The 27756-nt window shown below is 33.3% G+C and overlaps 1 protein-coding gene across 1 annotated transcript in view; it reads right to left on the bottom strand.

Annotated features, from left to right (window-relative positions):
- Positions 1-19093: 19093 nt before the first annotated feature.
- Positions 19094-27756, bottom strand: part of LOC129226767 (probable Bax inhibitor 1) — a 63164-nt gene continuing 54501 nt past the window's right edge. The window contains exons 7-9 of the mRNA XM_054861397.1: positions 26801-26901; positions 22078-22147; positions 19094-19556 (exon numbers count right to left, since the gene is read on the bottom strand). Of these exons, the coding sequence (XP_054717372.1) occupies positions 19536-19556; positions 22078-22147; positions 26801-26901 (192 nt within the window). The 3' untranslated portion in view covers positions 19094-19535. The remainder of the gene's footprint in view (positions 19557-22077; positions 22148-26800; positions 26902-27756) is intronic.

The following is a 27756-nucleotide window of genomic DNA, read 5'->3' as shown; positions in this document are numbered from 1 at the left end:
ATATGTCACCGATTGAACATGTGTGGGATTTCGTTGACACGGAACCGCCCGGGAAGTGAAGGCTTGGGGGGACACAAGCCGTTTCTAGAAACAATAACAAGAATGAGAAGAGTCCTGCCGCAACTCGTGATTGCGAAGAACATAACTTGAATTCAAAATAATTTTCTTCTATGTTTAAATTTGGTTTCAATTTGGCCATATTTAGAGAGTTAACCATTGAATCACATTAAAACTGCCAATATTGGGCAAATTTATCTGTATAAAACGTTTTCTCTTGCTTCGGTTCGCAACAGACTTGGAATGAAAGTACCGAGGCACTATTATCTTTAAATTGAAGTAAAAAGGAAGTCATGTGATGCACACATCAGCTCGTTCTTGAGAGCAAAATCATCAGCTGCTAAGTAAAGAGCACAAAATTACCTTTAAAAATGTGTTTTTGTTATAACTGTAATAGGTGCAGAGGCAATGTATTTCCAAATTCGTGAGATTTTGAAAAGTATCTACTTTTCCCTTTATTCATTTTTGGGATTCTGCGAAAGACATATTAATCACTTGTTTTTAAAAAAATGGACTCTTATGTCATTTACGTCAACAAAGACCCAAAAAACCTTTATGCGCATGTAAGAAATAAACGTGTACCCTTGTGCAGTAAGGATAAATGATAAAGAGTTCAAAAATGCAAAAAGGGCATCTTCTTCCTCAGATTGTTAAGGCGGTGTTATTTGGTGATAAACCGTTAAGGTCATTTTTATTCAATCCCGGCAGTTTATGCAAGCAATGCTACAGTTTACACGTAATTTTCTGCAGCCACATCTTGGGATCATCCTTTCGTTATGAACGAAATCAAATTGACACAAAATGAGGCATTGACAATGACACGATAGGGGCCCAGGGGAATAGGTGGCTCGTATATGTGAGAGGGGAGTAACTGCCCCCTTACTTCCGAAGGTAAGGGGCTTTGGCCCTCCACTTTTCTAAGCCTATAAGTAACAATCAATCAAAAAATTAGAGTACCGATTGATTGATATGTTTAAAGACAGAATTTGTACGTAATAAGTTTGTTTTATATGTTTTTAGTAAGATGAGTTCGGGTAAGTCGTACTCCTGAGAATTTTGGGAATGCTGACCTGAAGAGACTTTTGCCATACATTGAATTGATGGGAGAATGCCTAGTGATCATTCCTATAAGTAGAGATTGGTACGGGATCTCATAGATAAAACACAATCGGTGATAAGGTACGTCTTGTAAAGAGCTCTAATGTGCAGATTGAGAGGGTTCGAATTTCGTTTATTTTGCTGCCCTACCAAACAACTGAAGTCAGCAAGTGCAAGTTGTATTTTTACAAAAAAGGAAGTATTGTATTGGCGAAAAAAATTTCACTCAAAAATCGACCTTAATTTCCATTTTATTCACCCCCAAATGAATACCGAGTTTGTTTGTTTTTTTTCGACTCGACCACACGTGAATAAGTGCCTAAGAACGTATAGACACGTGAAATATCCATAACGACGATTCCCGAGTTAATTACAACGAATATTGACGTCTGTATGTACGTATGTATGTCGCATAACTCAAAAGCGGCAAATGCTAGAAAGTTGAAATTTGGCACGTAGGCTCCTAGTGAGGTCTAGTTGTGCATCTCCCTTTTTGGTTGCATTCGGCTGTTTCTTAAGTGGTCTTTTGCCCCTTTTTGGGGGAGATATCATTGTTAATTTCGATGTAAACTCAAGTGGTGTTATAGTTTGGCGGACACTTGGCGACATATCGGCAGTCTTTTGGTCGCCAAGTTTTATCATCAACTTAGCGACATATTTGGCGATTAAAAAAAAATCTGGTTTTAATTTGGCCACTGTAGGTGATATTTAGAGAGTAAACTATTGAATCACATTAAAAATGCCAATAATGGGGAAATTACATTAAATTGGAGTAAAAGGAAGTCATGTGATGCACACATCAGCTTGTTTAGTAATAAGTTACTACTGACATACATGGCATGTTTCAATTACTTACTGTAACCTAACTTTGCTTTTGAGAGGAGTCGCACTTTCCCTTCCTTTAAAGTAAGAAGAGCTAAATGCGACCCATGCAATTTGCCTTTAATTTCGCTTATAATTCCTGTTTTCAGTTCACTCTTTATTTACCCTTTTAAGCAACTCCTACTAAATTCCAACTGTGCATTCAATTTCTAAAATGATGAGGAGAACCTATGTTCGAAAGAATGGATCAAGAGAAATCGTATTTGAAGGTAACCTCTAAGCCAGTGCTCAGGGCCTGATCAAAGCACGGTCCTGCGGGTCCGTGGATCTGGGCACCATAATTTTTTGGGGCACCAAAATGGGAAAAATTAATTTTTTCTGCATTCTTTTAAACATTTTTACTTTGAAAATGTACGACATTTCTTATGAGAGGGGCACCAAATTTTACCAGGACCTGGGCACCACTTTGGCTAGATCGGGCCCTGTCTAAGCAACGTTAGTTTTTGGATAAAAACAGAAAAATTTGGTGTCAATTAGATAGTTAGAACGCAGCAGTTGTTTAATTTGGCTTTCCAAAACGCAGAGCATTTTATAGATCATTTAAAAGCTAGGCGAGGTTAGATATCTTCGTTTGGTAGAGCTACTGCGATTCTTCGATTAGTAGAGAGATCACAGTTTAGACAACAGCAATCAACTTTAACGCTTTACTGGCTAAAGAAATCGGAAAATATGAAGAAATGAAACATAGAGAATTAAGAAAGGAGATTTGGACCATGTCTTATGTAAAATGGGCAAATCAAAATATGTATAAGAGAGATCAATTCAATCTGTAACAGATTACTATGTAATATATTCGAGAAACTAAAAATAATATTTCTTATGATAATTTATCTATAGACACATATAAAGTAGAATCAATGAGAAAAAAAAAATAGTCGAGCTGAAATTCTCTGCATTCTCCCACAGCTAACTATGGGCCGAAGAAAGACAGCTCTATTTTTAGTTTACATTCACAAGTTTTAAGGTATAGTGTTATGGTTTTTAATGACATTTTTTTTTATCTTTTCTCATGTAGCTACTTTTTTTTTTAATAAATAAAATGTCTGCTTCTCACACTATTGTTTCAGTTCCGCTCGCTATTTTGTTTTTCTTGTTCAAATTAGATAAGTCATAATTATAAACAAAAACAATACATGAAGGTTTCTAACAGTGGCGCAGCCAGAAAAAAGTTCTGGGGGGGGGGGGTTTCAAAATCAAAAATTCTTGCATTACTTTCCATTCATTTCTTATGTAAAAAATTATTATTCAATATATTTAATCAATTAACTGAAATTGCTTAGTAATTATTCATTTGCTTAAAATAATAAATAATTAATATTGCTGTAACGATGGGTTTAAGACGAAGAAAAGTACAATATAGTTTATTTTTAAAAAGATGCTCGCAGTGTACAATGAGAAAAAAAATCTAATTACCTGCTTTCCAGCTCTAATATGTACTCCAAAATCCTGTCCTGAACAATTAGTAACTGATCCTTCAGTGAACTTGGCTGTAAATGTATCAGAGTCCTGGTTCTTTTCACTCGAAGAGTGTGCAGGGAGAACATGGGAGGATTTATGGGGGGAGGGGGGGGGGGGGGACAGAGGGGGGCAATGCCCCCCAGTTTTGGGAGGACTTTATGTAGTAACAACACCTCTTCCAAAAATTAAAAAAAAAAAAAATCTTTTTTGAATAGTTTAGAAGGGCATGGGTGGATTTATGGAGGGGGGCATAGGGGGCAATGCCCCCCAGTTTTGGGAGGGACTTTATATAGTAACAACACATTTTTTCAAAATCTTAAAACAAAAAAAATCATGACTTTTTTCTTTTTTGAATAGTTCAATGAAAATGAAGAGAAAAGCGAATGTCCTTTTCTGATGGGAGAAAAGAAAAGGAAAAAAAAAACGAACATTAAATACAAATAGTACCAGGGTTGGCTTTCTGCCGGCAGAAACTAGTTTTTGCCGTGCCAGTGGCAGGAAACTGGTTATAACCGGTAAAAACCGGCAGAAACTGGAAAAAACTTTAAAATGTCTTTAATAACTCAAGTAATTAGTAAATGATATTTGTTTAAGTAAACTAAAAAATTAAACATCATTTCATCATTAAAAAAAAATAAAATCCAATGCTAGTGCCCTTGATTTAGTTCAGAAAGGGAACTTTTCAAATGCAGAGGCTCATAGTATTTGGATTAGTTTAACAAAGGATAAAAAATCATATGGGGGTGCTTAGGAAAGAGGAGTGACATACAGAATTAAACAGGCATTACTGATTGTAATTTGCTCACTTATATGCTTCCTCTAAATTGTTTGTGATTGAAATTATCATGTCATGTGCTTCAAGAAGAAAGTGCCAGAATTTTACTTGTCTAGATTTTGTACCTAATGTCACAGTTTGCAAAACAAATTGGCCCCGTTTCTCAAAACTTATTTTTCCAGTCAAATTTTTACCACAACCCCAGTTACTACATGGTGGACCAGTTATACAATAGATGAAAGTTTCACGAACAATTGCTTGCTCCTTGATGCATTGTCTGCTAGCTCTTCTGTTTCATGAATATTCTAAAATTTCTCATTTGTGCGTATTAAAGTGAGAACCTGTTTAGATTTTTGAAACCACCTTTTCTGAGAGGCAATTGCTGGGTCCAAACAATGCAACATTTGATTTTGAATTGTGATAGTATTGTAATAAAATTACAGTGCATTGGTTAACAATTATTTTTTTCCATGCATTTTCTATTGTATATCAAGAATTTATTTTTCATTTTGTGAGTTTTTGCCAGTTTCTGCCGCAAAGTGGCAGAAAGTGGTTTTTGCCATGCCGGTTTTAACCGGTTTGTACCAGTGGTTTTAATCGCCTCGGCAGAAACTTGCCAACCCTGAATAGTACAGCTGTCACTGGGGTGCTGAAAATGTGTCTAAATTCACTATTTTGGACTGAAAAACATTTGGGCAAGTATATGAATGAAAATATAGGCTAAACGAGCTATACATTAAGCTGCAACACTTATAATAATTGACGATTATTATAACAAATTGGAACCTAAAGGAAAGGGGAAAAAACTCCCCCCCCCCCATTCGCGCTAACAGAACGATCTACTCGTTATGATTTGTGTCCACATTTAAAGTATATTTGTGCATAATATTTATGTTCTTAGTAGATTAATTGGCCTTTTGAGAAATTCTAAAAAACATAGTTTTTTTTTTTCCTTCTCTCTCTCTCTTTTTAAAGAGAGAGAGAGAAAATAAATACCATCGCAAACTGAATAAATTTCAGTTATGTATCTGAGTATTCTGATTAAAAAAATCTTTTTACTTAGAGGGAGAGTACAATTTTACTTACGTTATAAATACTGTTTAAAAACTAAGGCAAGTCATAATCATCTAAGTCTAAGTGAGTCAGTCCTTGTCATTATTGAAATCTAAATAATTGAGTCATCAAAAGTTTTGGAAAAATTTGCTGAAATTTTATAAAAGTCTACAAAAACCTAAAACAAAGATTGGTAAAATCGTAAAAATCCTTTAACCGTAAAAACTGACGAATTTTCGTAAAAATTACAAAAAAATCTGCAGGTAAGAGTGAATAACAAACAGGGCTGAATTTTCCTATAATATAAACAAGTTATTGCTTAGGGCCCTGCTTTGAAGTGGGTCCCTAACTCCCAAAAAAGATTCATGATTTGTTCCTTAAAAAATCGAAATTTCTTGAAAAAACTAATTTCATTTTAAGTGCTTGAAAACCTTGAATATTTGGAAACGTGTGGCTACAAACCTTAAACTTTAAAATTTCTAACAAATGGTAGAGGAGGAGGAGTGCCAAAATGTGTCAAATTCAGCTCCTTGCCACATCCTGTATTAAAAATGTAAAAATCATGGTTCTCACGTTTGTAACATATTATTTGAAATAAATTTTTGTGACTCGCATGTTTCATATCTTGCTATTTATTCAATCCCGTATGCAGTACTTTGGAAATTCTTTTGTATTGATTGCTTTTATCTTATTTTTTCTGCATATTGTCTATCTGTTTAGCACGGAAAAAATACACACTACTTTTATTTCTTTTCGTTTTCTGCCCCAACTTGCAACTGAAGAAAAGTTGTTGTCATGAGAAATCTATGTTTTTTTTTTAATTTTAAATTTAAAATAGCTATTTCTTACAAAGTTAGAACAGGACTGTAAAAATTTACAATCAAGTACTAAAATATCAGAGACTGGAAGGTACAAATGAAGTGCGTTAAATAATTTTATTTATTCTAGAGTCCTTGAAAATAATTAGATAAGTCTTTGAAAATCCTAAGTGAGTTCTAATTACTTCTACACGATATTGTTAATCTGATTAGCCAGGAAAAAAAATGATACACTACCTCTATTCCTTTTGGTTTTCTGCACTATATAATTAAACTAGTATGTTGTGGCCTTCACGAAACTTTCTTCTATATATTTTTTTTTCTGATCCCTCCCCATGCTTGATGAGGAAGCAATATTCCCCAAAAAAAAAACAAAATTACAGATGCAAAAACTTGACGACCATCTCAATGTCTGAATTATTTTGCAAAAGCAAAGCAAAGAGCGAAAATTGTAAGTTATTTTAAAAGCCTTGCTTGAATTAATTACAAATATTTTATATGTTAACAAACATAAGATGGCAACAGTTAAAAATTTTAAATCATTGAGATAATATTTCCGATCATTTCCATACATAGACTAATAATAAGAGTAGACCGAGCTATGGCAACCCTTTTGCTGCTCATAAACCAAACCATGTGACTGGTGGATATCCTAGCAACAGCGGGCGTTAATCGTAGCAGACGATCAACGCCAACGCGAAATAAAATAAATAGAATTTATGGAACACGGAAGAATGATCTTTTATGGAGTCCGATTTGTAAATTTGTTATTCTAATTTGTAAATATTTTGTTAATATAGTGAGTTTTTCGTTTAGATAGTATTGTGCATTTTCTTTAGTCAATTTCAATAACTCTCTAAGCAATAAAAGATGCAAGCGACCAAGAAGAATCAGCAAACGGTAAGATTTTTACCTACAGTTTCAATTTAAGATACCGATTAGTACATTTTTGCGTTAACGCAAAACGTTTACGCCCATTTCGTTCACGCCAACGCTGACAGCTCCAAATGAAATAAAAGTTACCGAAAACTGATCAAAAACTATTACTAATGTCAAAATAATGCATAACTAAAAGAAAAACAGTTCAATCTCTGCACCTGGAAGTTTTTTTTAATGAAAACACATTGTCGTAAAATACATGTCGAGTGCCAAACTGTAGATAATGCTGCCATCTAGCAACCATGCTGCCAAAGTCTTCGCCAAGCCCTTCCACTAGTCACATGATACATCTATGAACCAATTTTCTTCATCAGTAAGAATGAGAAAGCTCGGTCTACTCTTATTATTAGTCTATGTTTCCATACAATTAAAATCACGAGAAATACGCAGACGACAATCTATTACGATTTATCTTTCTTAATGTTGCATTAATAAAGCTATTTTTATTCGCAAAAAAAAAAAAAAAAAAAAAAAAAAAAAAAAAACAATAATAATTAATTTGAATTTTGACATCTTGAATTCAAATTATGTTTTTCGCAATCACGAGTGTGTGTATGTAGGCGTTTGTGTGTAGGGGGTATGGTATGTATGTGTAGGCATATGTGTTTGTGTCTGTGTGCAGACATGAATGTGTGGGTAGTTGTGTGTATGCGTGCGCGTATGTTTTTGTGTGTGTATGTGTAGGTGTCTGTATGTATGCGTCTGTATAGGTGTTTGTGTGTGTATGTGCGCGTGTGTGTAGTTGTGTATGTATGCGCGTGTGTGTAGGACATGGATGCAACCTGGAGACGGCTTTCGCTATAGGAGCAGCATCATGAGGAGCCAGTCGACGGTGATGGTGCGGAGGGTGGCGGTGGGAAAATAAAATGATAGCACGCCAAAAACAGTCAAATAAAAGCAATAAGCAATCGTGATTGCTCAAAAAAAAAAAAAAAATCAATACCTCTTGGAGCGATTGGCGTCAAAATTGAACCAAAGCCTGTTTACATATGGATTCATATATATTCCAAATTTCAACCAGAACGTAGCATCACTTCTTGAGATAGGGCACTCACAATGGAAAAAAAAAAGAACGGGTGATTGCGCTACTCCCTTTTTAGCTGTTGACACCAAAATAAAATCAGCTCTTATACCCACTAAGGGCTACTTGCCGATAAATTTTTCTTTCATTCCGTTCATTATTTCTTGAGATACAGCAGTCACAATTGACGACAAAAAACGTTTTATAGCTCAACCCCCGTTTGAGTTATTGACACCAAAATTGAATCAGCACCTGTTCCTGTTAATGGCAACATATGGACCAAATTTTGTTTGATTCCGCCAGTTACTTCCTGAGGAATAGCAAGCACGCGCAACTCAAAAAACGTCCCATTGCTCCACCCCCCTTGGAGGAATTCGCGCCAAAAACCAATGGGCACAAGTTCACATAGGGGCACATATGTGTACTAAATTTCGTTCGATTTCATGCGGTAGTTTTTGATGTAGAGCGGCCACAAAAAACTGGTCACACACAGACGTGACACACATACACACACACAGAGACATTTTCCAAAAATAGTCGAAATGGACTCAGTACACCTCAAAACGTTCGAATCCGTCAAAATTTGAAAATTTGCACGAATCCCAGAGCCGGCCTTAGCACATGCGGGGGCCCGATTGGAGAAATCTGGTGGGGCCCTTTACAGAATGGTTGTACAAATTCGAGAAGTGCCGACCGATTTTTCTAATTTGGCCAAGGATTCAAAACTGCCCGCAATTATCTGTCTTCCTTCAAATTTCTACTTTTGATTTGTACTTCTTTTTATTTTTAAGAAATAAATGAATGGATGGCCACAAAAATAAGTGTAAATTTTAAGAACGTAAGAAAAGTAGCTTTGTGAATCTTCATGCCTAATCACATGCGGTTGGTGCACGAGAAAATTGGGAGGTCAAAAGAAGTGTGGGGGTTAGGGAACGGCGCCCCTGATGCTGACGTTTTCTCCCCCCCCCCCCTTTTTTTGTAAAATTGGACGATATTATGGGATTTTAACAAAACTGATTAAATTACATCTAAAAAATGGAATATGACTTCGAAAACCTGTCCAAATAGCAACTGTAAACTTCCTTCTTCCAATTCAAAGTTCGATTGTCGTGAAATAACTTGAGAAAAGTCCATTTAGTTGGAATTTTTAGTTTTTATTTTCGTGGAATAAATCAACCCACCCAGTAAAAAATCATTTTTTATCGATCATTATTGTACAACTTTGAGCAGAGAGGGGGTAAGCTTCTTCACCATTGAAAGTGAGCGGGCGGTTGCCCCCCCCCCCTCCCGTACAAGCTGCCTATGTGCGTAAGCTTAGACGGAAAAAAAAAAATGCACCAAAATTTATAAGTTCTAAAAAATCAACTTTAGACTACATACAAAAAAACCAGACGTGTTTGGGATGTCAGAAGCGGAATGGAATTGCAGGGAACGGGAGAGCTCTTCTTGGGAATGTTTCGAAATTGAAGTTTAAAAAAGCAGCTTTGGTACGGAGATAAGGTTTTTTTTTGAGGCGGGGAGGGGGAGAGGGGACGTTATAGGTCAGATAAACCACCCACGGTCCCCGGAAGGATCTTAAAAGCTGACGTCTAAAATCGTAAATTTAGACAATTTTGTGTAAAATGAAGGGGAAGAGGCGGAGGTTCCCTGCTTAACAAATTATTTTTAAAACTTAAGGTAAGTTTAGATTAATTTTGGTAACGATAGGGAATTGGGGGTTCCTCTCAGAAATTGTTTCCGAAATTTTAGTCTCAATTATGTGATGTTTGATGAAAATGGAGAAGAAAGGAATTTGGTGATCTCCTGTGGAAAACTTTCAAAATCGAAGACTTTAAGGCGCAATTTTAGACTATCAGTGGCGACGTTAGGGGATTCAGTGACTCTTCGAAAATTTTTCAAAATTGAATTTTTAAAAACTCAATTTTAGGCCCTATTTGGTAACAATAGAGGAAAAGGGAGGAGATTCCTCCCGGAATTTTTTTCGAAACTGAAATCTATTTTAGGCTATCCATGGGAAGAAAGGGTTTGAGGGTCTTCTTATGGTAGTATTTTCTAAAAGGGAAATTTTAAGCTATTGTGCTGATGCTAAAGAATGGGGGAAAAAGCTTTCAGAGACCTTCCCCATGAAATATTTCAAAATTTAAATCTTAAAAACACTGTTTTAGGCTACCTTTGGAGACGTTAAAGGAGAAGGGGAGGAGGGTCTGGAAATTTATGAATCTTCCTCCCTTGGAAATCCTTTAAAATTGAAAACTGAATAATGTAATTTTGGTTAGTGTTTTGTGATAAAGTTGATGTAAAAGTGGACATTTTTGAGTAGCCTTCTCCTGATTTTTTTTGAAATTTAAGTCTTAAAAACGCAACTTCAGTCACGTTAGGAGATAAGTCAGGGTTTGGAGGCTGCCCCGAGAAATCTTTTAGCCTTGAAGATATAAAAACCAAATTCCAGGCTATGTGTACAAACGTTAAAAGATGAATGGCAATTTGCTTTCTTTAAAATTGTTAGGGAGATGTTTTACGCTTATTAAGCACGCAGTATTTGAAGTTTATCATTTATTTATTTTTCAGAATTGCACTACGTTAGTGTTAATTGTGTATTAAAAATTGTCATTGCTTCTGAGTTTTAAGATTTTTTATCAACACAAATAAAGAAAGTAAAACAATAATAAAAGTAAATATATAAATGAAATAAATCAAAAAGATAGCTTTGGAAATTAATGAAATTTCAGAATCTCGGGTAATTCTTCGCATTTCCCATGTGATAGTAAGATTCTGGAATTGGGGCCCTTAACCCTTACGCTATTGCGGACCGTATTAATTGCTGATAATCATAACAAATTTGTACTTAGGTTCCCCGCTACCTAGTTGCTTTCTCTTGACCAGAAGTTATAGGGTACAGCGGGTACGTCCTTAGATATGGATTTAAAAACGTTCAACTGGGTGCATGTTTTATTTTTTTCTTCTTGAAATTTATTTGGGACTAGTAGTTTTGCATATATATCTGCTAACTGTAATAGGGATGCTGAAAGCCTCAGGAAACTCCCCCTACTCTCTTAATCGCACTGAAAGTAGCTCCATACCTCCAAATTAAATTTCAGTTAAACATAAGTTCATTTGAACTTTTTATTTCCTTTATTTTCTTATTTATTTTTAAGAGGAAAAAAATTTCTAGAGCGGGGCCCCTGCTGGCGCGGGGCCCCATTGGGCTCTTTTGCTCTAATCGGCTTAAGGCCGGCTCTGACGAATCCAATACTTTCTTCTATATATTAGATATAGAAGAAAGTAAAAAAGGTTGTTGTAATGAGAAATCTATAGTTTATTTTTTTCTTTCAAACTTAAAATAGCTGTTTCTCATAAAGTTTGAACAATACTGTACAACTGTATCTATGTCTATCCAATTAACCTTTATAAGGCTTCAAAATGCAGAATTTTATATCCATTTTACAAAATTTCCTCCGGGGGATAAATCCCCGGCCCCCTAAAATTGGTGATATTTTATTTCCCACTTAAAAGGGAGCCTTGCGTCACTCTCTTAATACCAGCTCCCTCTCTTAAGGTCAATTCAAAAAGGACAGCATGAAAACACACATTAATGAAAACGACACACAAAAAAGTGAAGCATGGACTTATGCATCACAGGAAACAGACAAAAGCATGGGAGTGGGGGGGCAAAAAAAAATTGTTGCTCAAAAAAAAAAAAAAAAAAAAAAATCCTGCCCCCCCCCCCCCCAGGAACTCAGTCCTAAATTCGCCTATGAGGGAGAACACTTTCCATACCGGTTTTCTCTTTTTTCGATTTTTCAAAAAATAACGAAATATCATGTTTTCTCTTTTTCGTGGGTTTTAATGCAGACATCGTGGAAGATTCCAGATCAAACCTGTTGTATTGCTTGTTGTACACATAAACGCGTATAAAAATGCTGTCAAAACGTAGAGCGTGAAAAATCAAGATAACTGTAGAACGATCTGGATTTTTCGATGAGAAATGGGAAAAATCACAGAAAATTCGGGGTTGCAAATGTGCCTTGCCAGAGTTCTACGCTTATCTCCTGTCCCTTTGTCCTCTCTGCACGGCTCAGTTGCGATTTGCGAATCCTGTGGGTAAGCCCCAACCCCTTTTATCTTCTCATCAAATAGTGACAAGTGTCCTCCCATCTCTGCCCGTTCCACGTGGAGCAAATTCCTGCAGCGTTTTCCCTCAAATTAGGAATGTAAAACATTACACTATTTCAAATTTGAAATTTCCTTTTTAGGTTGTTGAGTAATAAACGCATTAAATTAAAGATTTTTTTAAATGTCTTTCTTGCAAATTAAAAATCTAAGGCAGAAAAATTGGTGAGGAACATGAATTTTTTTTTTAAAGGAAGAATGAAAATAAAATAATAAGATTCAAACATGATAATCCAATATCTAACAAAAAAAAAAAAAAAAAAAAAACTTTTTGAACCTAGTTTTCTGAGAACGCTCAAAGAAAATGTCGAAAAACAAGCAGTTTGTTCAGAACCTATAGCTTGCTTTTTATGTACAAACATCAATTTTGTTGAATAGATGACACTGATGCTTTAGCTTGTTTCAAACCTTCGTAACGAATAGTTGGAAAAGTATTTTTTAACGATAATATCTTTGATATAAAGAAGAAACCATTAGTTATAATCAGGACTGTCACTTCGAATTTTTCCCGGGGGAGGGGTATATTTACAATATAAATAAAAACCAAAAACAGGAAAACCTGCCCACTTTTTGTAAAAACATTAATTTCCTAAAAACAAAGGGGAAAATTGATTCATCCCCCCCGAACCCCAAATGACGGCCCTGGTTATGATGAAAACCCATATCAAATTTATTCTGTTAGTAATAATTTTTAGATTAGTATTTTTTTTTCTTTTCATTTTCTATAGAAGAAAGTGAATACTGAGAGACACTGTTGTGATTCTGAAAGCAATTACAGTGCAGATTAGCGTTTTTTAAAAATAATTTGGCCGAAAAAGTAGTAATAAAAGCAAGGAAGTACTAATTTTTAAGGAAGCTTGGTGTCCCCTCTTGCCTCCCTCATGTACGCTAATGGTGCTACCCGACGGACCTCCCCCCCCCCTTCGCCCACCGCCACCACCCTGTGATAAGCTACTGGATGTCACCGAGTAACTGTACTTTAAAATATTGGGGATTTTTTTCCGAATTGATATTGTTTCATGAACTGAAAAATCCGTTTCGGGTCCAATGTGCTTGCTTCCAGAGTAAAAGCAGCAGCACTGAAAATGAAACGAAACTTCGACGCCAGGACCATTGAGTTCGACGCAGCCTATGCATTCCTTTCTCATTGTCCCCGATATCACCTGTGAATTCCTGATCCCGCACACACGCCGATTTTCACGCTTGTTAGCTCTTGAAGATGGTGGAAAATATTCTGGGCTGCGTTCGGCTATTCAAGGTAGAATTCAAGGCACTCGGACGAGTTCGACTATGTATTCTGAGAAGGAAAGAGTTAAACCAAGGAGGATAGAAGAAAGGGGAGACGCCCAAAGCCGTAAACTTGCTGCGCGCACTTGAAGCCGTGGACAGGGCGGGTAAGGGAGAGAGGAAGGGGAAAACTCTACCCAAGAAAGCAATGGTATTCAATGTAGAGTAATAGGGAAAACGTTCATCAAGAGAAATCAATGTGCGGCACTTTTATAATTTTTATTTTTGGAGCAAAAAAAAAAAAAAAATGCTTTATTTATCACATACAACAATGAAAAAAGCTATTTCTTTGAGATATTTTTTCTTATTTTTATTCATTTTTGTTGTTAGTGAATGCATTTTTGGAATGTAGAGTAGTTATTTATTTCCTCCGATTACCACACAATTTCAGAAGCTTAAACGCACTAAATTAATAAAAAAGTATGTGCTTAGTTAGAATTAGAGTTTAAACACATAAGAAATAAATTATACTAAAAAATGAGGATGCCTTTAATCTTAAATTTTGAACATTGTTTGAAAGAACTACAGAATGTACTAAGTTCAGAAAATGTCTTTATTATACACAACAAATATTGACACATTGAACAACACAAAGTTAAATTTCTTAAAAAATACCCTTAAAATAGCCAAAAATTAAAAATATTTTTCTATTACATTTTCTTTGTCAAGAGCTCTCTTCAATAAGTTTAGTTAAAAAAAAATCTGCCTTGTAGTTCGAAATTTATGTATTGCTTAAGCCATTTGCACAAATGAGACATTTTTATGCACTGTATTTTTGGAATATTAAACTTGTTTTTTATTGTGACAGTTAAAATGTGATGAATCATCATTATATATCATAATATGATGTAGCAAATTTATAGTTTTCTTGCATTTAAAAAAATATGTGCCTTATCCTCTTTTTTTCTATGGTTCTAGTAGAGATATTTCGAACAAGAAATGAGTTATTCAAGTTGTGTTGCCAGGGTTGGCAAGTATTTCGCCACGGGCAGAAAAAACCATGGTTTTCCCCTTCCAGCAAAAATAGATTTTTTTGCCAGTATTCAAAAGGGAACAAAAAATGGAATTTTTACAGATAACTTATGTAGTTTTTTTAATTTTGCCTTCAGTAAATTAATAAAAGATATTAAACATGCTTTAATTAAATTATAGTTTTGGTTTTCTTTGACATCTAGCTTAAAATAAATGTAATATTAAACTTGCTTAAACAAATGTTTCCAAAGATTTTTTTAAAATAAAAATTGAATTTACAATTTGTATTGGAGACAGGAAAATAAATGCAAAGGATGATTGTCCAAAAGGACTAGACATTACCAGTTCTCAACTACTTTTCCTCGGGTATCGATTTCCCCAGTCAGGAGAAAAAAGCGTATTATTTCTTTAGAGAAAAAAAGATAATTTTCTATATTATTTGACTATTTTCTGTCAAAATTAAATAGCTTGAATATCTAAATGAAATCTGGAAGAAGAATAACAGTTTAAATTTTTGATGAGGTTGGTCGTCCTGCCAGCAAAGGGTTATTTTTGCCATTATAGAGACAAAAACTGGGAAAACAAGTACAACAATTGTACAATTTGAATAATCCAATTGAAACTTAAATTAAAGCAGACCAAGACTAGGTTCTTCATTAATATAAATGTATAATTAAAACAATTAAAAGTAAACTAGGGGAAATAGATAATGATTTAAAACTTGCGTATTGCGATGCAATGTTTTAAAAAAAGTTAGCCTGATATACCGGATCCAACTGAATTTGAATGAGCTTTGACTATTTTTATGAGAACTTTTCAACAATAAAATTTCATTTAGTATGAATTATGCATTTTTTTCATATTTCACACTATATAATCATAGTTGACCTCTTATAATTTTTATTACTCTGTTGGCATTGCAAAATTTACACTACTTCCCAGCTAAAAATTAAGCTAAGTTTAATATTTTATACCAAAGTCAGCGAGTTGAATTTTATTGCTTTTTACTCTCCACTTTCTTTCTGCATTCATAAAATAAAAAAGAAAAGCATTTCACTAAAACAATGGATTACTGTTCCACTGATGCAATTTAATATTTTAGGCACAAAAACATGAAAATTATTAGAATGCAGTTAAAATTACTATGATATTAAACATGTTATATCCAATCTCCATAAATGAAGCAAATCAAATTTTGCCACTTCCGCAAATATGGGCAAAAATAGTTTTGACAGGACACTTTTAGAATTTTTTTTTTCCTACCTTTGGTAGAAATGTGCCAAACCTACATTTTAAAATTAACTTTTAAACCTAATCTAAAAAAAAAATTTACTTATCTGAAATTTTATGTTTAAAAGAATTAGGCTCATAGAAAAATTTTACTGAATTATATTGCAACATGTTGTGGTGGAGGTTTAAAAGGGTTACTTTTGTTACTAAATGCAAATTATAAATAAAAATAATAAAATTGATAGTTAAATAATTTTATTCCTATATCCTTTGTTACAGAACTCAATTCAATTTTCTCTAATTCTGTTTTTGCCACTTTTTCCACTGTCCTGGCATAAATAACTTCTTGCCTGCAAAATGTCTAACCCTTCGTGTTACCCACTATTGTCCTTTAAAGTGCAATAATTTTGAATATAATTGTCTAAGTGAATTGCTTTTTTTTTTTTCAATATTTTTCCCCCAATACCTAAACCTTACATTTAAAAATTCTTTTATAATGGCACGAAAGATATCCCTGGAATCTTGTTTCCCAGTCTGTTTGTATACCCGTACGCAACACAAGCGGGAATTTTAGTTAAATCAACTAAAAATATTCACTATTAAACACAGCATTCTAGGTAAAATAGCACTGATAAAGCCCTTCAAAGTCGAATGTTTTGGGTAGACTTTTCCTCGCGTCAGTTAAAACCGGTTACGGTTTTAGCTTCAGGTTTTGTTGCGTTGAGCGTCTCCCCTTCTATCCTCCTTGAGTCAAACCCCTGAAAATTCGATTGGATAGTTTCACATGACGTCACAGAAAATGATCACGTGACAAAATCACGTTATCCTTTTATACAAAGGCGGCACACATGGCAGGCAAAATAGTCATGTGACCTTGGTCAATTCAGTAAATTTCAGTATCATCTGTTCAGTAATTTTTTTTTTTTTTTAAAAACCAATCCCGTTTTGAAAAAAAAAATTATTTTTATGAGAAGAAAAAATATGTGCCGGGAGTTCTGGGTTTTTTTTAACCCCCCCCCCCTGTGGCTGCGCCACTGGTTTCTAACGAAAAATGCTTTAAAATGCATTGATTCAGTGTAACATTTATGCTCTATTCAAAGTTAATGTAAATGCATGATTGAAATGGCAAAGGGTCGCACTTACCCCACAATGTGGGGAAAGTGTGACCCTTAGAAAAAGTGCCTTAAAGAGATCTTAAAGCTTCTGCTTGCGGTTTAATTGCCATAATATATGCTTGAAAACCTTAAGGACCTAAAAATAAACCTTAAATATTTGGTAAATGTACCAAGACTTTTTGACAGAGCACCATCCTTCAGAAACTGATCTTTGAAAATGAGGATATGCACTTACCCAAACTCACCTTATTAAAAAAAAAAGACTACTTTAGATTGGAAGGATTACGGTCAGCGACCCATAATTTTGGAAAAGCTCATTTTATGAATGATGACATTAGAATTCAATAATTTAGACCAATTTTCTCGCGGGGGGGGGGGGAGGTACACTTGAGGGGTCCACCTACCTATGCCCAGGAATATGCAAGGGTATGCACATATTTTGAACAAGAAAATAATGATACTAAGTTAAATTATTCAAATGTCATACACAGGCTTCTGGGCTGACTTTTTTTCTCAATATTTTACCCCTTATATCACTAAGTACCATTACCATACCGTCACAATAATCTAAACCTCTCCCTGTAAAGCTACAATTATATACATATGCCCACTTCCAGTCAGTGTTGTTAGTTTGGGGGGAGAGTTGACACCCGAAAGATTATTTATTGTAAAAATAATACAAATGTAACGAAAATTGGTTCAAAACTATCTTTTCTATTAGTAGGTCTTCCCATTTTTTGATTGCAGCACTACTTGAGCTGCTATCTTGGATTTTAAGTGCATTAAAGTTTGTGTGAATTGATAGCTAATTACTTCCTCCCTTGTTTTACTTTTGGGATTCTGCTTAGGTCTTCAAATCACTTATTTACTTACCTCTAGCTCTGACTGCAGCTCAAAATTCAAACCTTGCATTAAATTCCTCCACACCTCCTACAGCTACGATAAAAATAAAACTTTCCTAAAGCTATTTTACGCTCTTAAATTTATCTAGGAACAATTTTATTTAAAAGTAACTCAGTTTCTGAGAAATAAAAAGAAAACTGAAAAAACGATCATTAGGGTGAAGTGAAAAAAAAAAAGAAATTGAGAAATATGTAAAGCCTATGCATTGAAAAGTTGCCTCTTACTGAGCCTATTTATAATAGCCTATTTATAATGCAAAGTTTCAGCTAAATCAAATATCTTCAGCTGCCATTCGACTTTCAATCTTAAGTATTGAGTTCGATTTTTCACCAAACTGGTGAAAATGGAATGAAAAATGCATTGAAAGTCTCAAATGAGCAGCTGAAGATATTACTTGATTTAGCAGAAATTTTGTGTGATAAATAGGCTTAGTAAGAGGCAACTTTTCCATACATAGGCTTTCTATATTTCTCGATTCCAATTTCTTTTTATTTCACCCTAATGCAGGGTTGCCAACCTTTGAGAAATTATCTTAAGAGCTTATGTGGTTGTTTTGAGGAGCAATTTGAAATTTCGCGGAGCAGCTTGGTATTATGTATAAAAATCAGTATAGAAAATTAAACCTCTTACTAAAATTGTTTTTGATCTTTGATCATCACTTAAGCATTTGGCAAAAAAATGATTTAATTTAATAAAGCAGCTTTAACCACTATGTCATGCTCTGGTATAAGTATCTTTAATTTCCCATAGCCTGGTCAGAAATGAGGCTTAACAGGAACTGTGGAGCAAAATTACTTCTTTGCGGAGCTGCAGAGTTTCCCTATAATTGCGGAACAACTCCGCAAACTGCAGAGCAGTTGACAACCCTGCTAATGGTCCATGCAAGCACAAGTAGATCACATTAAAAAGCGAATGTTTGATTTACTTATGTTCATAAGAACTTAAAATCTGAATCTAGTTGAACATAAAATGTAAAAATGAAATAAAAACCAATAAATTTGATTTGGATAAACAAGGTTCTACTATAGATTAAAAACTCATCAGTAGCGAGAATAGTTTTCAATTACTTCTCTTGATGGCTTTTAAAGATTTGTAGTAACTTACAGGCCAATCTAATAATTTATCTCCTTTAAATACCCCCTACTGAGTGAAAGTATGTACTATTGTGTAACTTTACTATGCACTAGTTTTTTTCACTCTTCAGCGGCATTTCTCAGTAGCTTACTAACTCACTGACTGATAGTGAATTGCAAAAACAAACTATAGAAATATGGACAACACAATCAACAATGAAGAAAATAAAGGGAGAAAAGCATTTTAAAATAGATAAAGAAATTTTATTGAAAATTCATACAAGAAACACTCACAAAGTAATGCAAGCATGAAATAATGAAGCCTTTTTGAAATTGAGCAATGAGGATTTACAATTGTTTCAATTTACAAGCTTCAAACACTTAACAATCACATTTTAAGTGATAGATATTTATAATGTTTTAATTGATATTAAACAAGATATTATCTTACACACTCGAAATTATAAAGGTTCATGCACAAAAAATAAACTGTAAATAGATGTTTATAAAATCATGAGACTTGTAAGTAAAGTGTTCAACAAATAAACAAAAAGTACATTTAAACAAAAGCATTTTATTACGCTAAATTTGTAGTTTAAAAGAAATCTGCATAACAGTCACAATTCTGACTTTTCAAAAACTAAAAAATGTAGCCACTTAATTTTGACTCGCTGAACGATGCAACTACTTTTTCTTCTTACTATCCTGAAAGGTAAACATTTGAAAATAAATTTAAATTCAGTAATTTATAACTTGCAAGCAACATACTTTAAAATAGCTTATCACAGTTCAACTATGTGTCAGATATCCATATACACATAGCCAATATGAGCAAATAAAAATATAAATCAGTTAATATTTTATTATCTTTATAACTAGAAATTTAAATATAAGCTGAATATTAGACATGTTTTTAGAAGCTTTGAAGAAAGCAATTATGTATTAAAATATGAATTGCAAAAAGACATAGAAAAATCAATAGAATGAGAGCAAATAATTGTAGGCTGATAATAATAGGCAAGCATAAGAGCTACTTCATATGTTTTAACTTTTAAATGCAATACAAATCATATCTAACACATAAAGCATATCTAACCCATAAAGCATGTACTGCATACCTTTTTCTCCTTGACAGTTACAAAGAGAAAGAAAATAATTAGTTAAATTTTTAAAAATTATTAGTAACAATTAAATTAGAATAGTACTTGAACATATGAAAAGAAACTAATAAAGTACAGAACCTTTTATCGAGTAACCAGTAAAAGGAAAATTTTACTTGATTCTCCAGCCATTAAAATAAAGAAAAAAAAAAGAACACATTTTTAGAAAAGTAAGCATTTTTTCAAATATCTAAATAAATATAAACGTTTTCTTTAGAAATACTGTGTGTATCAGCTTATTATTGGAGAAATTTAGTACAAAAATGAAATTCAAACTGTGCGAGTTAGCTTACGTATGGGAAAATTTTTTTCTCAAACTTAGGTTAAATAACATTTTTTACATTACAGTCAAACCTCGTTAACATGAACTCTATTGGGACGTCAAAATATTTCGTGTTAACCGAATTTCGCGTTAACCGATTTCTATGTTTATCGGATTTTGTTTTAGCAGACAAATTTTGTGTTTGGGCATCAAAAAATATAGAAATCAAAGTACCTTTGTACAAAAATGTACACCTAAGCATTTAAATTAACAGTTTAAGTAAGAAAAACGAGTAATTTGAAATGGGCAATGACTATTCGGTTCATTTCTCTACGACAGTGCATTTTTAAACATCTGGTTTTTCCTTGATTTCAAGACTGCATTTTCGCTGTAGTGTTAACGGGTAAAAAAACACTATCGCTTTTAGACCTTAAACCTCTATATGAGCAGAACAGGTGTCCAGAATTACTTTTTTTTTCACGATGAAATTTTGTGTCTAGGTTTGTTAGCCACTGGGTGAAGATTTCATTTTTCATCCAATCTTTTTTACTGTCCTAGTCTACAGCTAAAATTTGTACTTTCTTGAAGCAACGTGGTTTTCCAGATTTTCCTACACAAGAGGAATTTTCTCGCTGCCATCCATGTCGCTTGCGTTCAAGTGCAGATCTTTCAACTTTCAAAAGTAATTTCATGTACAAGTATGGGAATTTTCTTTTCCCTTTTTCTTCAAGACAAAAAAATTTTCGTCTTATGCAGGATTTCGTCTAAATCCTTTCCGTGTTACGTGATTGATTTAACACTAATTTGTAGTTTTATCTGACCGAGAATGGCATTTATTTCGCGCTAAGCGAAATTTCGCATTATGCAAGTTCCTGTTGACAGGGTTTGATTGTATTGTCGTTTTTATGATCCCAATTTTGAAAACTTTTTTTTAGGTAGAGTTTCTCCTTTGTAACACCTAAGACAGCTTAAAATTTGTACAATTTTAGTTTCAATAAAACTTTTGGGGGACAATATCCGAATCCCTACTCCTATTGTAAATGATAGCTTAAAATTGGGATAGTACGACTTCAATTTCGGAAAATTTATGAGGGAGCCCATAAATCTTTTCTCCCCCTTGAAACAGATCAAAATAGCATACAATAAGTTTCACTACTACGGCTCCCCCCCCCCCCAACCCTGTCTTTTATCAACTAAGTTCACCAAGGAGGCTTTTAAAACTTTAGTTACAAGATTCTTTTTCTAGGAAGATGCCTTCCAATTCCATTACCTCTACAACAACAATGACAGCTTATACAAATTTCTATGAAGACATTTTCCCAAATTTTACATCAAAGACAGCTTAAGAAAATTATGATTCCAGTTTAGAGAAAATTTTGGAGACATCCTCCCCAAAAGATAATGTTCAATTGTGCCTTTATAACTTTAATTTTGGAAAATTTATGGGGGAGAGAACTCTGAGATCATACATACCCTTAAGTCACCCAAACCCTAAAATAGAGACTTTAATAATTCAGCATTAAAAAATCTACAGGAGTGAACCCCAAAACCTTATCCCTTAAGTTCAATAATATGTCCTAATTTTGGATTATTAAGACTCTAGTTCTGAAAATATTACTAGAAAGGTCCCCACTCACCTAAGATTGCCTAAAATTGTATGTGGAAATTTCTGTAACAAGAACTAGCCTGCATGTTATTATACAAATTAAAATATTTATGAGGACAAGCAAGGTAAGAAGTATTCACATGAAATATTGTTTGAAAATAATGAAGTTTTAAAGAATGCAAATATAAAGAATGATACCTTATCAGCCAAAATCACAAGAAGGTAACGGAATATCTGGACAAGATCAATGAACAAACAAATGGAATGCCTGAAAAGAATCGACATACAATTTATTATTAATACAAAATATGTAAACTAATTATTTTAAATACTATCATATGGAGGACATTCATCATAATTATAAAATTTACCTTTACAACATATTTTGCTTACTCAAACATATCATGCAAGTATTGAAGACTTTCATGGCAAGTGTTATATTGTCGCCTCAGAGCAACAGTAAGATATCTTAATGTTATTCCTGGGATTAGATTTTTTAGTGTTGCTCCGAGGCGAAAATATGTTACTTCAATTTATAGACGAAAACAATTAAATTTAGCTATAAAGGGGAATATTGTGTTTTTGAACCTGATCAGTGCGGCACTAAAGAGTTTTAAAAGTTTATTAATTGCCAGTGCAATAAGTTTTTCAAAAAAAAAAAAAAGTAACTAACATGTTTTAAAAATTATTAGAAATTATTTTCAGGGACAGGAAAAAAGAAACTGGTCCTGTGGTTGAAAATATTATATAATTTAGTTTTAACTCATTTACAAATTCATAATTAAAAACTAAGCAGTTTCTAATATTCTTTGCATTTAGTAATATTCCTTTTACTTTTTATTTCATTAGCAGCTTGTAACCTAATGTAAAAATAAAATATTTTGCTTTTCTTGATCAAATTTAAAATAAGAACCAGGGGTCTGTCCAGGATTTTTCACAGGGTCCGTTTTTTGTGAAAAATCAAATTATTTTGTGAAAAATGAATTAATTTTGTGAAAAATCAAAAAATTTCGCAAAAAAAAATTTTTTTTTGTTAAAACGAAATTTTAGAATTTAGAGATGGCACAAACTGCATCAATTAAACCTAAAGTTGAGTGTTTTCCTCTTCTACGTCGAAAAAATCATTCTGGATTTTTTTTTCTGATATTTGGCGGGGGGGGGGGGGGGGGGGGCATCGCTCTTTCAAGTATCAATATTTATCTACCATTCTACATTATGTTAAATTATACTAGATATATTTCTGTACAGTACTTAAAATAATGGTAACAAAAATATAAATAAATAAAATAAATATCAGAATAGGGTTCAGCATTCAACTTTTTGACCCAAAACACTCTTAAAAAGCGCAGAATTTCGTTTAAAACTTATAAATTCCGTGATTTTAACAAAAATAAAAAGATATTTCAATTGTTTACCTCTTAACAAAGCGTAATAATCAAAAATTAGAAAAATCTGATTCCCATAGCGGATGCAAAGAGATCGCAATTCTCAAAGTGAAGGCATTAAAAGTATAAAAACGGCTAGTAAAAGAAATATTTTTGATAAAATTATTTTAAAATTACATTTTAGAGTCCTATGATAAACATATCATTAATATCTGTGGACACAGTTGACCCAAAAAATAAAATAAAATAAACCATCTATTCAGCATTTTTATTTTTGAATCATAACAGAAAATGGAATTTTGCTTTAAAAACTTGAAATGAGAGTTCTAACAGAAATAAAGAGACTTTTCATTTATTTGAATCCTAATGAAGCGAAGTTAGCTTGAAAAAAGAACAAAATATGATTCTCATATCGGATGTTAAAAGATTGCATTTTTCAAAATGTAGACATCTAAAGAAAAAAAAACGGTAATTAAAAGAGTTTATTTAAAGTTAATCATCCTTGTTAGCATCGAAAAATCAAAACCCATATAATTTTCTCCCAAAATAACAATTAAACATCGCACGGCACCCACCGTGAAAACGCAAATATTGACAAGCTGGCAAAATGATGAGAATATTTTCTAAGCAAGTCATTATAAAGGTTCAACGCCAGATGCTAAGTGGTGATAATTTTGAAGTTGGTAACCCTATCTGAAGCGATCATATTTTTTCCTCACCCTTACTATACCTTTGCAGTTCTAAGTTCATTTCGCAGATACATATTATTATTGTTTATTAAATCATGAGCGGAGAAAAGTGCTTCCCAATGCCTTTTCAGAAAAGTTTACAACACCGCTGCTAATTAGCTGTGATAAAACAAACAACCATTATATTTATTTGGCAGTAGCAATTATTTATCGCTTGCAGGAGCATCCCAAGAGTGCCAATTCCCCCCCCCCCAAAATTAGCCGATTTTGTATAAGCTGATCCCTCTAATTTGACTTTAAAAAAGGTTCCAAAAATTATCGGTTTAATACACAGAGATATGCGTTATTTTGCTTTCAGATTTGCTCTTTCAATAAACAATTTGTGACAGATCCGATCTTGTTTATCAGAATTTTTTGAAGGGTCCGTTTTGTTTGATCGGGATTTTGTGAAAGGTCCGTTTTGTTTGATCGGAATTTTGTGAAAGGTCTGTTTTGGTTGATCGGATTTTTTGCGAAGGGTCCGTTAACGGACCCAAATATCCTCTGGCCAGACCCCTGAGAACTCAATTTTAGATTTCATACTACAATCTTTGTTTTAACTAATTAATATAGTCATAAATGGTATTCTGAGATTCTAATGTATATATATATATATATATATATATATATAAACTATTTTAAAAACCCAAAATATTACATTCTAACACTTTGATACTTGAATATCCTTATCCCAAAACACTTAAAAGCATTTAAAAAAAAATCTGCCTTCAAGAAAAATTCGGGTAAAAAATTCATTTTAGTTATCTAAAACTTTATTCTTGAAACCTTTAATATATATCGATAATTTTGTCACAGAAGAAACTATAATTTGATGTTTTCCTCAAATAAGTTTTGTAATAGACATGTATGAATCATTCATCCCTTTCAATGGAAAGTATAATGAATAGTAATGTGTGTATGGGGTTGTAATGTTGAAATTTTCATCACATCTGATTTTTTGCACCTTTTTTTCTGCCGTGGAACATGTGCATGTTTCAAAGACAAGAGTTTCTTGTAGCTGACCAGTTTTCAAGCTAAAACATGTTCCTCAATATTCCACTTTTTTGAAGTTAATGGATAAAAGATGGTAATTTCTACTCACTTCAAAATCACTTCCAATACACATTCTGCAATGCAATTATAAAAAAACTCAAATAATTGAGAACATTATGAAGAAAATCTTATAAAAATGAAAATTCAAAAGTATGCTTATCTTGCAGTTGTGTGTACAAAACTGTCTTATTCAATGCAACAATTTCACGCACACACCAAAAACAAAAAAGTTTTCAGCAGTCTATGATGCAAATTCAAAATCTCAAAAACAGTCTGCTACAGAGTAAGAATTTAGAGCCAGAAATGAATTAAATTGAAAAGACTGAAATACATTCACAATTTCATCACAATGATTGAAAGGCAAAAAGAGAAAGATGAAGAGAGGATGAGGAAAGTTCTTTCCCTGGACATTGCTGCATCACATTAAATCATTCGGTTGAGCAATATGAGCCTGAAATTTCTGCCACTGAACTATAATATTTCAAGAATCAACCATTGTATCAAGTAGTATTCAAGACCTTTAATTTACGATTACCTTTAAGCAAAATGCAGCTAAGAATCACCCAGAAACATCTTCAATTTGATGATAACACCTAACTAGCATGAGCACAATGCAAAAACAGTTTAAAAAATACTCTTTTTTTTTTTCTAGGTATTGTACTGATAGTTGCATTGTAATATGTTATTATTGAATGTTGTGTAAAACCTTTTAAATTAAAAAAGAAAGAAAAAATGCGAGAGTTAGGTCCTACCGAGTTCAACTAGACATTTCACTAGCTGCCAATCCAAAATTCAACATTTCTGTCTTAGTTAAGTGGTAGTCCATTCATCAATAGAATGGATGTACATGCATTTTCAATCTCCCTATATAATGAACCCCCCCCCCCCCACCCCATAATCTGAAAACTTATGTTTGGTCCCATGAGTACTCAGAATAGAGAGTTCAATGCGTACCGTCAAATGGAGGATCTATTTTCCAACAAGTACACAACAGAAGATTTCAAGCCAAAACAATGGCCATCCATAACATACTCATAATATTAACTAACATTTAATTGAAGAACTGCTCGAATGCAGCAGATGATTTTTTAGAGTGTGGACAGATGAAAAAACTATTCCAGGCAAAACCACAAAAATCTCATACGAAGAAAACAACAAATTTGATAGTTCGAAAAAGTCATTATCTAGAAGTTGAGAAAATGGTGCCATTGCTCTGGTATTTTCTGGAGTGAAACAAACTTAAAGAATATTTTGCCTAAACTGCACCCCCCCCCCCAAGGATATTATGTACTGATTCAAACAATGAAACATGTAAATAAATTTCATTCCAAGCAAAATGTTAAGAATAACTTGCTGATTGTTATGCATGTATGCTTCATCATGAAAGTTACTAATGTATTTTTTTCAAAACCTTGATTACTTGAAACCTTATACCTTGAACTTCTTTCTCTACCCAAAAGCTCTGATATATCAAGGTTATACAGTACCACAATGTACACTGTGAAATTTTTACTATGTCATTCGGTCAACTCTCGAGAATTCAAACATCTTTTTATCTCAAAGCTTTCATTGGGTCCTAAACTCTTGAGAAGGCTGTGGGAATTTCCCACAAGTCAAAGGCTTTAGTTAATCCCTTAAGTCTTAGTTATCGAGAGTTCCCTGTACCAACATCAAAATTTGAATGAAAAGAATAAGCCAAAATGCAAAACACAGAAGTTCAGAAGACATGAATAAAGAGATTATTTTTCCACTTACCAAATATAATCCTTGTCTCCATTACGGCGTTTTTCCAGAATTACTTGTGTATCATATAGAATGAAGGCACACATAACCAACAATCCAAGATAAATTTGAATCTACAATATTTAATTCATAAAATTAACAGAGAAAGAAAATAATTTAGTCCTAAATGCATTTCCAACTACATATATACAGTATCTGACCCCAATTTTGGAGTTTCAAAACGTACAAGACCATAAACTGCAACTTTAAAAAAAATATTTGTCGATTCTTTTTCAAAAAGAAGTTTTATTTTTATTGGAAAAAAAAATATTTAAAATTGTTAACCATTTGCTATTACTTGTTCAAAGCAAAGTATTTAATTGGAAATTTGCTGTAATTATGTAATAATCTTTCATCATTCGCTTTTGGATTAGCATATTACTTTATTTTCTGATTAGCATACAATGTTATTTTTAGCATAAATGTTTTATTTCTTGCATGGATAAGGAGATGATATAATGCATAATAAAAAGCAACATCTGAATATCACACGCCACTTAAATTCTCACTTTTTTTATCACACCAAAGTATGCTTTCATTGAGATGGATAAAAAAAAAGAAAAAGAAATTTGGCTTGAGCATGAGCTAAATCAAGTAAAATGTGTCTAGCATATGAGGGGCATTCAAATGAAACCAGGTCACTAGTATATAGCAACGGTGGCGATTTTATTAACTAAAAATAGTTGTCAAAACTGTCGGTACATTTATCTCATTACGAAACTAGTCTGTCGATTCCATATTTGAAGACGCTAGTAGGCTGCTATTGGATCCAGACCTGGACCCAGTCACACATTTTGTGGTCCATTGAGAATCAACGTCTGCGAATAGCTTGTTTAAGAGGTCCAAAAACATGAGTCACACAGTGAAAGGTCTGGACTGAACGGTGGCTGTCCCAGTCCTTCCAACCGAACCTGCTGCAATGTCGTCTT

Source organism: Uloborus diversus, chromosome 7 (assembly GCF_026930045.1).
Source record: "Uloborus diversus isolate 005 chromosome 7, Udiv.v.3.1, whole genome shotgun sequence".
Lineage (NCBI taxonomy): Eukaryota > Metazoa > Arthropoda > Arachnida > Araneae > Uloboridae > Uloborus > Uloborus diversus.
This window is presented reverse-complemented; position numbering and strand designations above follow the sequence as displayed.